The following is a 14,674-nucleotide window of genomic DNA, read 5'->3' as shown; positions in this document are numbered from 1 at the left end:
ATACTATGAATCATAACGTGTGCACCTTTCCAGAAAACGTGGCTCCTCCCAAAAAGCCGCCCCGCCCTGGAGCCCCGGGTCACCTCACCAACCTGAGCAACCTGGTACCTGTGGACAGTTACAATGAAGGAGTGAAGGTGTGTGCTCATATAAAATGGCTTATTTTATTTTAAATGTATTCAGAAAACAAAACAAATTGACACTTTTTAAAAGACCAGATCCTGCATGTGTTTTTGTTGGTTTGCTTTGGCCTAATGCACTGTTCCTCTTCTCTTTCCCCAACCCTAAACATTAACACCCCTCTATTCTTTCATCAACATCTATGTTTTTTCCATCAATGTCTCAAAAAACAAAACACAATCCTTTACTTTACTTTACTGTCCCATCTCCCTCTCCTCACCTCTCAGCCGTGGAGGGTAAGCTCAAGTCTTTGTGTGTCTGTTTAGTCATTAGACTCACTCACTAAATAGCGCATAGTTAGTAGCAATTTCCTGTGTCTTTTGAAAACCGCAAACTTGTTTTTCACATTGCACTTTAAAGGAACAGGCCACCGTTTTTCCATACTGAGATATGTTCTTACCTGAGCTTAGACGAGTTGATGCATAACTGTCAAAAAGACCAAAGATGTTGTTAGCATTTAGCCTCTCCTCCTCTCCTCTATGGGACCAAACGGGGGTATGGTTAAAGCGATCAAACTCTTCCACGTTTTCCCTATTTAAATACAGTTACGTGAATATGACGTTACGTTACACGATCCAAGCATAGTTACACAAAATTAAACAGGTTGATTTTCTAAGTGGATAAAAAGGGGACTATATTGTAAGGCGCAACAACACCTTAGGAGCACTTCGACGTCCGTGCAGTAATATCTTCACTTTACTCAGCGGGCGTCGAAGTAGGGAATAGGGAAACGTGGATGAGCTTTGTCGCTTCTATCTTCACCCCCGTTTGGCCCCAAAAAGGAGAGGTGGAGAGGATAAATGCTTGCAACATCTTTGGTCTTTTTGCCGGTGGCCTGTACCTTTAAGGCCCTGTTACCAATCTTTTTGTTTACAAGCTTATTTTAAACCTTTAGTTTATGAATATATACTCTAAGCAGCTTCTCAACTTTCAGGGAGTAGAAATGGAGCTTTATTGCCAACAACTAGTCTGCTATTTCATGATATACAAGCATACTTTATAATTACCGTACACAGCGCACAAAGGTCTGGTTTTACAAATATCTGTAGATTAAAATATACTGAAGGCACTTTATTCCATTACTAGAGAAGAAAATGTTATGTCTTTTTACTATTTTAGTTACTATTTTTTGGTAAAAATAAAATAACCAAGTGGTCTGATTTGGAGATGACTATTCTCTTGTATTGCTTTCACAGTAAAATGATATATGAAATAATAACAACACTATAATAAGCATAGTGCCATATTTAATCACATAATAAATTGCTATAGAGAAAGAGTTAGTAGAAATTTTAAAAAAAAATTACAGTGGCTGGAGTTTACATTGCCATATTTCAATAATTTGGCAGCTGGATAAATGTCTACAAGTTGCATAGGACTGAAGTGTTGGATATAGTTTGTAGTACATAAAAAAAAACTTTCTCTCCTCTAACAACTCCCATGTAGCGTCTCACTAAAGTAGGAACACACTAACGATATTCATGTGGTAGCCTGGGCTCCTGTCTAGACAGAAGTCCACATTGTCCGTAGTGAAACTCTGCCCTCTAGTGTTGTGTTGATGTAAAAACAATAGTGGTGCTAGATTAGCCTGTGGAATTAATTTGTGAACAAAATCTGAAGTGACACTTGTTTTCGATGGGTGCAGTTACAGCCTCAGGAGATCAGCCCGCCCCCCACTGCCAATCTGGACCGCTCCAATGACAAAGTGTACGAGAACGTCACCTGTTTGGTCAAAGCCGTGATCGAAATGTCCAACAGGATCCAGCCGGCCGCACCGGAGGAGTACGTGCCAATGGTCAAGGTGAAGCATTTCGTTATTTGGCAGCACATTTAGCCACATGAATCATTGGCAGCTCTTTACAACAGTGCAGACATGGCATAATAAGAGCCTTTATTGATCTCACAATGGAAATTCACTGGAAAAGTGAATTTCATAATGACAGAAAGAAAGAAGCATGGCACGTACAAGTGTAATAACAGGGTAAATGTGGTGATTATGTTCCATTACCCTAAACCAGTATAACAAATGACATGGAAACAGGGTACAAAATGCAATATAGTTACCATGGTATTTCCATCCTGTTCTGTCGCGCTTATGATGGTTGATGAAATGCAAATATAGTTGACTACCTTTAGCCACGTGTCTAATGGTATTCATATTTCAAATGTACAGAGGAGTGGTCACAATGATGTGTGTTTGTTTGTGTGTCTGTGGTTCTCATTTTAATTGTATGTATGTGTTTATTAGGAAGTGGGTTTGGCTCTGAGGACACTGTTAGCAACGGTGGATGAGACTATTCCAGTTCTGCCGGCCAGCACACACAGAGAGGTAAATGCTGGATGAAGATAACACATGTACACACACATATACTATACGATGACACAAAAGTGTATTGTAAAAAAAAAATGTGGTCAACTTTGCATTTCTATTAATTTTGTTAAACATATTTAATTCACTGCTTCATGGACATTCTCCGCTATTATATGGACAAAGCACAGACCTGTTCCTTTTTTCATTGAATTTAAATGATATGAGTCTCTTTGAAAATGTGTCACTGGAAGTTCAGATGTTTTTTGGGGGGGGTTTTCCCTTTTAATTTGTATTTGTTGTCTTAGTTTTAGTCATATTCTCATTAAGTACATTTAACTCAGTCTAATTTTAGTCAGCAAAAAATATGACTTTGACTCAAATTATGATAATATATTTTAATCAACAAAATTAGATAGAATTTTGTTAATTGAGCTCGAGAAATTAGACTTAAAGGGGCATTATGCAACTTTTTATGTGCAAAAAAAAAGGTTCATATTTGTGCGGATTTGACCCAGTGGCTGTATGAGTGATCAGCATGGTGCCTTTACTTTCCATCACAGTGGTCTCTATGACGCTCCAGGATCAATTGTTTGGAAGGTTTTCACTGCTGACTGAGCCTCATCAGAAAACCTACAAAATAATTGATCCTGGGGCGTTGTAGAGACCAACGTGATGGAATTTAAAGGCGCCATGTTGACCACTCATACAGCCACTGGGCCACTACAAGGTCAAATACGAACAAATATCAACTTTTATTTTGCATAAAAAGTTGCATAATGCACCTTTAAATGTACCTGCATCTGGTTAACGCGCCATAGAAATAGATAATACTGTATTGTGTAATAATATGATTACTCTTATTATTAATATAAATTTTAATAATAGTATTGATATTATGTTTTATTTCTATGATAAGATCAGATAACAAACTTCATAGTGCTGCTCTCACAAGACACAAATATATGCACCTTTCGACAGACGTGTGGCGTTTATACTGCCTATGAAAAAATATATTTTAAATTATAATGGCAAGAATGAATCAGTATATAGTTGCTTTAATGTGATTGTGATTTTATGTTTTTTTTAGATTGAGATGGCTCAGAAGTTGTTGAACTCAGATTTGGCCGAGTTGATATCGAAGATGAAGCTGGCTCAGCAGTATGTCATGACAAGGTTGGTCCAAACAAATGACAAATCTTAGCTCTTTCTTCATTTCACTCTCATCTGCGAATATAAAAATATACTCATTGTACTTTTCCAGTTTACAAAAGGACTACAAGAAGCAGATGTTGATGGCAGCTCATGCTCTCGCTGTTGACGCCAAGAACCTCCTGGATGTCATCGACCAATCACGGCTCAAGATGATCGCTCAGCCCCACCCACATTAAATAAAAGTCGGGAACTTGAACCTTTTTTTCCTTGAGAAGTCCTTAAAAGATGAAAGGTGAAGTCAAGCGGAGAAATGGCGACAAAATGAACTAAAAGACGACTCCTCTTCAAATCACATGCTTCCTCTATTTCAGTTGTATGGAATTTTTTATTGAGAGACTGGCTCCACTATTATGTACTATTTTATCACAAATGGGTCTATTTTATGTAACTTCAAAATGCTGTGGACATCTGTGTCTCCGAAAAAGGACAAGAAAGAAAAAAAGACAAAAGAAAAAATGGGTGAATGGACACTTACATTTAAAACACTATCCCAATATGCAACAACTGGATGAAGGACGAGACAATGAAGTGTTGTTTATGTGTTTTTATATCATGATTATTAATTATTATGAATATTTGCAGCTTTACACGGTGTGTGTCTGTCTTTCATGTGAAAGTATGTAATTAATTTCCTGTACAGTCTCATAAATGTCATATTTTGATGTTATCTTTCCTCCTTTTGCATTTCACGAAAAAAAACAAAGAAAACAAAAAACAACCACTAGGCTATAAAAAAAGATTTGCATTTTACGTGAAATTCCTGGTAAATTAATTTAAAGTAAAATGGAGTACGATCTTTATTCATTTACAGCCCAATCTATTCAAACAAAAGGTAAATAATGGATTAATATGGTCTACATGTTCAGAGAAAATAGAGCATGCTGGTCCATAAGTCAATAAAATACTGTGAAAAGTCTCATATTGCCCTTTTGTGAAGAAGTTTATATGCTAATGTGCTTGAGGCCCAAAGCCATTCGGAAAGAACTGTTCACAAGTGAAACAGGACAAGGCACTGCCAGTCTGCATCTATTCTAAACCGTAAACCACCACTAGCACTTATGATAGACACAGGCTTCTCTTAGTATATTTCAAAATTATCTCACCCAAATGACCACACTTAAACTGCAATTGATGAAACTGACTGAGCTCATCAAAAGGACATCATTCTGATTTTTATGCCGCCTATACAGCTAGTTTTCCTATATGTTGCAAAATATACTTATAAAAGAGATCAAACAGTTTGCCTTTTGGTGATTTATTATGAGCGGTAAAATGATAATTTGTGAATAAGAAACTAATAAATTGATAAAACATACAAATTGAGACCTGACAGACCGCGCGGGTCTGAGCAAGTCTGAGGTTTGGCTTCGCTCTCCTCGATGTATAGTCCGGCCACCCAGTAGCAGTCAGAAGACGAAACACATGTCAAGTCCCTAAAGGAATACTACAAACCTCGAGGAGGCAGTGTCACGGTTGTTCCCCTTCTGCCAGACTTGAACTTAAATTGAACCAGCCTGGGCAGGTCACGTATATCTTCATCAGCATTTCCTCCATATGTTGCAATAGGTGAAATTAGGACCCAGATCAAAAGGGGTCATAAGCAGTCCATATGTACTGTGCTAATGTTTACCAAGATGATTATATTCAAACATATTCAAGGTACAATGATAATTTTTCATAAAGATTAGAAGATACATTTTCAGTTACACTATCTTTAAGAAAAGAGAAGAAAGCCACATACAGCTGAGAGCCTCGCCATCTGCAAAGCTTCTGAGGCTGCTGAGAGAGCCTCGCCATGGCTGTGGTGTGGATCCTGAGGGACAAGCAGTGCACGAGCGCTTCTTGGACACAGGCCGGGAACTGATCACTCCTGGTTGGGTCGCCTGGGTGAGGGGGTCTGAAGTTGAAAGACCCAAATCCCCCTATGACCCCAGGTACTATCACTGAGGATGTGTAACTGCATCATAAGATGTATGTAGCAACCGAAGTATAAGTTATTCTAAATATATACTAATCTAATATAGTAGTAACATATAATGGAGTAAAGATAAAAGGACACCCAATCATTGTTTCAAATAAATCTATTGATGAGTTGTTACTTGGTACTTTTCTGCGTTAATACTAATGAGCAGTCTGGTAAACTAACCACAACATACTATTGGTCTATATGAAAAAGGTGATATCCCAAATTATATTTGTATCATTATATTATTTCAAATCAGGCGAAAAGGCAGTAAACAGTTGAGATATAGTAATCAGTAAAAACATGTTTTTTTCCTGATTAAATGATGCTCTATTAAACATGGCACATGTAAATCATGGCTCCGCACTAACCCACTAACCCTGTGTTCTGGCTTTGCTCTTTGACTCCAGTATCCTTATATGGCTTCACAGCATTCTCGTTGATCACGAGCACCGTGCCTCTGATTTTATTCAGATTAGCCTCTTTTTGGAAACAACACACTGTTTTTGTTACACGTTGATGTTCACCTGCTCAAAGCCCTCTCCCTGGATGTCTTTATGCTGTTTCTCAGAGATGCTCAGGTCTGATTTGCTATTGGGTTTGTTTGTGGTCTTGTGGTACCTGATGAAGACATCAGCCCCTCCGCTTTGTCGCTCGTGATTCTTCTTCAGCCCGACCTCCATTTCTTGGTTGAATGAGACCTGGACCGTCGATACAGGGGGCTTGTCTCATTTTAAGACAGATGTTTCTTACTTGTGTGCCTTTATTCAGGTTTACATTGTTTTTTACTGACACCTAGAGTTCCTGCTCTTCCTCTTAAGTGGAGACATCCAGGGCAGTGACGTATTGAGACGCGCTTCCTACAAAAGCTATGTTAAAGAAAGAGCTATAATGCCATAGCGCCATTATGTTTTATGTTGCACAAACGTACTGAGACAAATTCCTAGTTTGTGAACCTGTTCTCAAACAATGGCAATAAATACTATTCTGATTCTGATTAGAAAAGACAATTATTTGTTCAAGACTTATCATCAAAAACATGCTTCCTATTTTAGTTGTATTAATTTTCTTGAGAAAATGGCTCCACCATATTTCATCACGACTGGGTCTATTTCATGCTTTTCTTCAAAATGCTGACTCTGAAAACAGGTGTTTTAATGTCAAACAGTCAATGTCAGGGCTGGCGCAACATGGCTACGTGCCTGACATTTGTCAGTAACTGAGTGTGTGTACTTCAATGGAAACTGTGTATGAATTTTCAAGAAATTAAGATTTCAAAATAAAGCTGACAAAGTGAATGCAAAGTCATCATATTTAAACCTAGTTCCTGGGTTAGAAGAATGTGTATGTCTGAGGCTACATTCATTGTGATAACTTTGGCGGTGGTTGTCCCATGAAAACTGTATTTGCTGAGTGAGTTTGTCTGTGATGATATTATTATTATTATTATTATTATTATTATTATTATTATTATTATTATTATTATTATTATTATTATTATTATTATTATTATTATTATTATTATTATGTGTGAGTGCTCTCATTTGTTTCATTCCAAAAATCAAAATCATCATGAAAATCATCTTTGCCCACAATTTTACGATATTTTACAGCAAATCCTTTGTTTTTTAGTTTTGCCACATGTGTTGTATTTGACCATAACAAGATTGGATTCTAGTCCTGTTCCAATAAAACATTCTTAAAAGCATTGGTGTCTTCCACAGATCACATGCGTCTATAATATTCCTTTTTGCCTACATTGTTACCTTGGTAAGTTAGATTATAGTTATAGTAAATATTGGTGAAAGATCATTGATACATTTTTTTTAGTAAACCGCTTACTGTACCATTGCTTATATCGTCTTGACGGTTAGTTAGTTAGTTTTTTAATTTCCAAATAAATACATTCTATTATTATTTTTCCTTAAATGTTTCTTCCAACATAAATAACTCAACATTAGACCCATGTGCTCTGTACATCCAGCTGATGATATTTCCAGCACCCGCCATACAAAGCTCAGTCGGCAAGCATTAGTAAATTGGTCATTATTGTCAGCATATTGTCTATTATTCTGTATGTCAAGTTTTTGTCCACAAACAAGGCCACTCCTCCCTCTATCTTGTCTATATAGTTCATATCCCACCAGCTCAAAATTTGCTTCTTTGCTTTCTGTAAATTCATGTTTCTGATACAGCGATAATATAATAAACCTATGAAAATAGGTGTTTAATCCTTGATGTGTCCAAAATTTGCATGTTAATACTTCTCTTCAATTCAATCATAGAAAATGGTCCATTTATTTTGATATTGACGACTCTTGTAGAGACAACAACAACACCTGGATCTACATTTCACATCCTGTGTGCATGAAGCTTTCTGAGTTGCCAGTTATAAATAAGTTGATGATACGTAATGCGGCAGTGTTTGGAGAGTAGAATCAGACAAAAAACTCAATTTGCCCCAGAAATCAGTATGAAATGAGAAAGGTCCCAAAACATAGCTCAATCATTCATAATTTTATTTTTGTCAAAGCAGGCGACATGAAAGTGAATTTTATTTCATGAAAACATCCACACCTAAGACATTCACGAAATGCTGCCTGATCTGTGCACACTAAACATGACACATGTATATCATGGCTCCACTGTTCCCCACGTTCAGGTTCCTCTCTATGACTTTGACTTCAGTATCTTTGTATGTTTGCACAGCATCCTTGTTGAGCAGGAGCACCACGCCTCTGACTTTATCCAGATCTGCCTCTTTCTTGTGCCACAGGTACACTTCAGTTCCACTGGTGTTTTCATTCAGGTTGGTGTCTACCTGCTCAAAGCCCTCCTTTTGGATGTCTCCATACTGTTCCTCATTGATGGAGATGTTCAAGTCAGACAGGCCATCGGTTTCGTCTGTGGTCTTGCGGTACCAGATGAAGACCTCAGCCCCTCCGTCTGCTCCGAGGTTGGTGTTCACGTCCACTCGGGTGTAGCCACTGGACAGAAGATTCTTGTCCTGGTCATAGGTGCTAGTGGCAGTGACGTCACAGATGTAAATGGGCTTCGCTCTCTTCACCCAGGCGTACACGAAGTTTCCACCGGCACCCAGATTCAGATTGCAGCTCACCTCCTCCCAGATGTCCCTGGAGGTAAGATGGTTGGCCTCATTGCTTGCAGTCGTGGTAATATTGACGTCCACTATGGGAACGTCGTGACTTCTACTGGCCCTGGAGTACCACATGAAGAGCGGCTCTCCAGTGGTGCCAGTGTTCAGATTTCTGTCGATCTTGATGTAGTTGGCTTCCTTCAGCCCAACCTCCATGTTTTCATTGAATGTGACCTGGACCCTTGTGACAGGGTCCTCATCTCCTTTTAAGACCCACAGAAAGACGTTTCTTGCTGGTGTACCATCATTCAGATTCACATTGATTTTACTGAAGCCTCGTCTCTGGAGTTCCTGCTCTTGAGTGTCATTGGTGGAGACATCTAGGGTGGTAATGTGATGAGCCATGCTTTCTGTAAAGGCTGTGTGGAAGTTAAAGACAAACGATAAGATATTTGTTACTGAACTTATTAAAGTAAAAAAAAAAAAGAATGAAAAAATGAAAAGTCACGCAACCTTGCTGCTGAGTCCAGATGTGGCAAAACAAAGCATTGGATTTATGCTGTTGATTCTGCTGTGGTCGGAGTAACTCTGCCTTCAGAAGTCTGTGTGCCCTGGTTATCCATTATCTTGGGGGGTGTAGTTCATTGGAAGCTGAGCCCAAATTCTGAATAACTATGTTGTCACCATTTGCTGTGCACATCTAAATATTAACTAAACTCACCACACTAACTGATCTTCCACAGAATTAGATAAAGCCGATAGGCTGAGTTCATTCCAAGGTAAAAAAATATTTTTCAGTTTAAAACCATTACATTATTTGTAAGTTACAAACTTCACTGTGTGTGATAAGTATGAAGCATTTACAATAAAACACACAAAAAATACCACTCATTTGGTACTTTGGCACTATAAAATGGTACCATTATGGTACTCAGGGTAGCTCCTAGCCTGGTGAGACCAGAATGATTCCCCTCTATATTGGGGGATCAGTAAAGGGGAGGCGACCACTGCCAGTCCTGAGTTCCTTTCGCCTCTGATCAGTGTTCGGCACATCTCATCTCCTTCATCTCCTTCATCTCCTTCATTTCCTTCCCGATAATCTCCTCCCTGTTGCACGTGACCACGTGTCCTCGTGGATACTATAGTACCTCATACATAAAATTCCCGATCGGTCAATAGGCTAACTAAAGATGCTCTTCCCCAGTCCAGTCGCACTGTTGATTTGGACAAATTATCACAGAATTTCCCAGCGTATATCCCAACTCCAGCACCTGCCACTACAGCTTACAAGCAAGGGCTAAGCAACATCACTATTCATTTTTATTAAACACATCGATTCACAAATAAACACTTTGATTTGTATGAAAAGCCACAGGCTATATAGTTATTAGATAATCATGAAATGTAGCAGTGTTTACCATGCATTGTTTAATAAACTGGACCAAGTCAAATTTTCCTGGCCTTACGCTTTACTGGTCAAAAATTGTTTCAAGATAAAAAATAAAAAATAAAGAAGGCAACAGGATGTTGATGTGGTTCTCCACTAGTGAATATCTGCTTTGATGATGATTCCTGCTTCATGGCTTATTTAATGCTTAATATCAGTAATCTACATCACATTAGGTTCAACAGATGCAAACTGCAGTGTTTTATGGTCTGGAATTGCCAATTAATTTGGGTTGCAGCTTGGGTGATGGTCCTGATGGTACACCAGTTGAGAATCACTGAATTACAGCTCCATATTTGTGTGTGTGTCTAGTATCTTGTAAGACACTTACAGTCCGATAGTCTTCATAAACAGTTAAAGCAGCTGTCAGGAACTTGTGGCCGGTTGTGCAGTGCATGTAGTCACTGTGAGACAGAAGGAAACAAAAATAACGGCTTCTCATTCAGGCACTAACACACACACTGTCTAAAACTAAGATTTTTAATCATGCCAAAATGCAAGAGTGGCAGCTTTGAATGAGAAACGGCAGATAAATGCAACATAAAAACTTCAAATGCATTGTGCTGTATTTCTACTGCATAAGAACTTTTTGGGAAGCGGAGTTCCAAAGAACAGACGCCTGTGTTAGTGTCCTAATACACAAATAAATAAAAATGTCAATTTAATAAATAAAAAAAAACACATTGGGATTATTCATCCCCACTTTCAACGACTAAAGAAAATGCAAGACTCGTGCACTGAAAAAATAATGCTTTTTTTTGTTAAATACTTTTAAGGCCTTAAATTTGGAATGATCAAATGTAATACTTTTTTTTTATGATTTAATACCCTGCGGCCACCCTGATACTATCTATGTCACAAGGTGGGCGTAGATTTTGAATTACTCAACTCAAACACAACAGCTTCCAGTGAAGTCCACCACCAGGTCAGGAGGGAAGTACTGTAGGCCTATATAAAGGCAAAACATTCAGAGAAGAGCACAATTCAAAATACTGGATTCAGCGTTTGTTTCTCCACACCTCAGCAGCAAGGTATGTTTTATGACAAGTAGGCTACAATATATCTTTATTTGAGTACAGAAACCTTAATGGAAAAGTAATGAACAATTTGCTTCTCTTATGGACTTTTCTTCTTCTCTTTAACACAGCTTTCTCAGAAAAGATGGCCCATTGCATCACTGCCCTGGATATCTCCACCAATGATGACGAAGGGCAGAAACTCCAGGCGAAGGGCTTCAAGAAAATCAACGTAAACCTGAACAAAGGCACAGCAGGAAACAACATCTTCCTGTGGTACCAAAAAGGAGAAGGGGTCCCTGTCACAAGGGTCCAGGTCACATTCAATGAAGAAATGGAGGATGGGTTGAAGAAAACCAGCTACACCAAGATCGAAAAAGATCTTAACACTGGCAGTGGAAAGCCGCTCTTCATGTGGTACTCCAAGGCCAATGGAAGTTATGACGTTCCCATAGTGGAAGTCAGTGTAACGACCGAGCCACGTGGTGAGGCCAGCCACCTGATAACCGGGGGCTGGGAGGAGGTGAGCTGCAATCTGAATTTTAGTGCCGGTGGAAACTTCGTGTACGCCTGGGTGAAGAGAGCGAAGCCCATTTACATCTGTGACGTCACTGCCACTAGCACCTATGACCAGGACAAGAATCTTCTGTCCAGTGGCTACACCCGAGTGGACGTGAACACCAACCTCGGAGCAGACGGAGGGGCTGAGGTCTTCATCTGGTACCGCAAGACCACAGACGAAACAAAGAGCCTGTCTGACCTGAACATCTCCATCAATGACACACAGTATGGAGACATCCAAAAGGAGGGCTTTGAGCAGGTAGACACCAACCTGAATGAAAACACCACTGGAACTGAAGTGTACCTGTGGCACAAGAAAGAGGGTGATCTGAGTAAAGTGAGAGCCATGGTGCTCCTGCTCAACAAGGATGCTGTGCAAACATACAAAGGCACTCAAGGAATCAAAGTCATTGAAAAGAACCTCAACGCTGGGGATGGTGGCGCCTTCATTTACATGTGTTACGTTTAGACCGCATCATAATCAGCAGCAATGAGATTGAATCACTACATCGAAATGTTTATCCATAGTAGTGTCTTAAATAATAAATGAATAAACCAGAATATGTTTCTTGTAAATCATTGCGAATTCATTACTGAAAATACAAAAACAACATTAGAGTTCAACTCATATGCCTATGGATCATATTCACCTATATTATTTTCATTTTTAGGCTGTCGGGTTCAGATCCAAACAGTTTTTAGCTAGACGCAGATTTGATATTGACCTCGCTTACTATTGGCTAGTTTATAATTTGGTATCCCATGAAGGCAATGTGGTGTAATTCATCAGACAGTTGCATTGGTCTGCTCAGCTGTGGGCCTATGGTTATGAACATGTCTGTCAGGGAGTAACAGAATATAGGGGGATTTCGACAGGACCAGACCAGGTCAGTTCACTTGAGACCAGTTCATTTAGGGGGGGGGGGGCCGGCAAGTTTGTGTTTCAAGTGACTTTAGAGCAGGGTGTCAAACTCATTTTGGGTCGTGGGCCGAAATTCAGCTCCAAATGTGGGTCAACTACAGCTTACACTTGTATTGCACTTTACAAGCCTGTGTCACAAGTTCCTCAAAGTGCTACATAATCATTATTCATTCACTCCACAATCGATGGTGGTAAGCTGTTGTTGAAGCCACAGCCGCCCTGGGGCAGACTGTCCATTTACGGCTATATAATGTGTTGTTCACATCTTGAGTTCTTATTATGTCAGTGCCCTCTGCTGGACACGTGTGGAACTCTTTCCTTCTTTTAAATGTAATGCCCCCTAGTGGCCAGAATGAGCATTATGGTTTTTCTTTAATTTCTTCTTTAAAAATTCATAACTCCGCACAGGAATGGGCTAGAGACTTACTTTTTTAAATAAATACTCTGGAATTTATGCTTATTCTGGAATCCGGCAGGGGCCGAATTAAATCATCTCTGATCCGGCCCGCGGGCCGTATGTTTGACACCCCTGCTTTAGAGTAAAGTGGTCTGGGTTGTTATGGGAGTGGCCAAGGTCATTTAGTCGTGTGGCAACAACCACAGCCTGATATCACTGTGCTTTAGTCCTGCATCAAAACACCTTTGTATATGCTACATTTGGCCATTAGGAGGGACAGACAAAATATAGGCTACTTTTACACTGAACAGCAAAATCACATGCAAATGTTTTCCTTACCTAATTTATAAAATAGGCTTTCATATAGCCTGCCCATCTCTGATAGGTCTCTCTAGGCTCAATCCATATCGAAGCAAAAGAAAATAAATCAGCGTTGCCATGTGATGTATGAGCATCCAAAATAAAAGAGGGAGATGCAAAACCTTTCTCCTGTCATTTAGGCAATAAGAATGTATGGGAAAACTGTTGTGAACTTCAGCACAAGACTGACATGAGGAAAATACAATTTTATTGAATGTTTTCACATCAAAATCAGGCATGAAGTCTATGAGTAGAGATGGCCAAAATTGCCTATATTTTCTTTGAACAAGTCATGATAGAGCCTGGTTCAAATGTGTGAAGAGAAAGTTTTGAATACGCTGAAGTGGCTGAAGTCGTCTGGGACTGGAGCAGTTTGGACCTCCCTTTGGAAGCGGAGCAGTTCACTTTTGGCTGTCGAAACACCCTCAAACCGCTCCGGTCTGTTCCGGTCCTGTTGAAAGCCCCTTATTTGGGCTCCATACTTCAGACTTATTTCTAAACATTTAATGGCTTAGTCCACTTTCTAAAATCTTTATAGTTTCTTGTACATTTAGAAATGAGGTAACTGCACACACACAAATCTACATAATACACTTTGAATATTTTGGTTACTCTTAGGGCAATTTTGGTCAATTCATGATCAGCATTTCAGACCATTTTTACAATAAATTACTTGGCTGTGAAAGTTTTTTCAAACTTACCACATAAAGGACATGTTGATGGGATAAACTTAGTGAAGGTTCAGAGGCTGCACTTGGTTCAGTTGTTGGGACTTTATTAAAGCACGGTTTGCTCAAAGCTGCACATTTAACACTAGTTTCTTTTAACGGCCTCATGTCAAAGCTATAACTTCCTGAGTTCAGCCATTGAGCTTTAACTTAATACATTTAGATTCAATGCCAGTTTGAATCCAATTCAATGCTTATTCATGACAAACATTCAGTGACTTTAAATACTTTCAGCCCAGTTGTCAATTCATTAGTTGCTTCAACCCTAGTTGCTTAAACCCTCCTGCTTACATGTTGTAAGCCATTTAGAAAATTTAAACGGACTAAACCAGTGCAGCAGTGTTACTGAATTACAAAGAAAGCACTCTATTGAAACCATGCAGGCTTCAATGGAATTGATCAAACAATTTTGCAAACTTTGCTTCCATTCATATCTCAACACACATTCTTACAAACCTGTAACACGACTTGGACAACAAA

At 39.1% G+C, this 14,674-nt stretch overlaps 1 protein-coding gene across 13 annotated transcripts in view; it reads left to right on the top strand.

The window, feature by feature from the left end:
• The window catches only part of ptk2aa (protein tyrosine kinase 2aa), a 72,332-nt gene extending 67,898 nt beyond the window's left edge, over positions 1 to 4,434 (top strand). For 6 of the 13 annotated variants that reach the window (XM_079571605.1, XM_079571613.1, XM_079571612.1 and 3 more), the window contains 5 exons: positions 34 to 137; positions 1,826 to 1,981; positions 2,429 to 2,509; positions 3,579 to 3,664; positions 3,753 to 4,433. In XM_079571605.1, coding sequence (XP_079427731.1) covers positions 34 to 137; positions 1,826 to 1,981; positions 2,429 to 2,509; positions 3,579 to 3,664; positions 3,753 to 3,879 — 554 coding nt within the window. In that variant the 3' untranslated portion in view covers positions 3,880 to 4,433. Of the gene's footprint in view, positions 1 to 33; positions 138 to 1,825; positions 1,982 to 2,428; positions 2,510 to 3,578; positions 3,665 to 3,752 lie in introns of all 13 variants that reach the window. The other 7 variants (XM_079571607.1, XM_079571608.1, XM_079571606.1 and 4 more) reach the window with 2 other exon arrangements.
• Positions 4,435 to 14,674: the final 10,240 nt, after the last annotated feature.

This window comes from Gobius niger, assembly GCF_951799975.1.
Source record: "Gobius niger genome assembly, chromosome: 14".
Taxonomy (NCBI): domain Eukaryota; kingdom Metazoa; phylum Chordata; class Actinopteri; order Gobiiformes; family Gobiidae; genus Gobius; species Gobius niger.
Note: the sequence above shows the minus strand (reverse complement) of the source record. Positions and strands in the feature narration are given on the sequence as shown.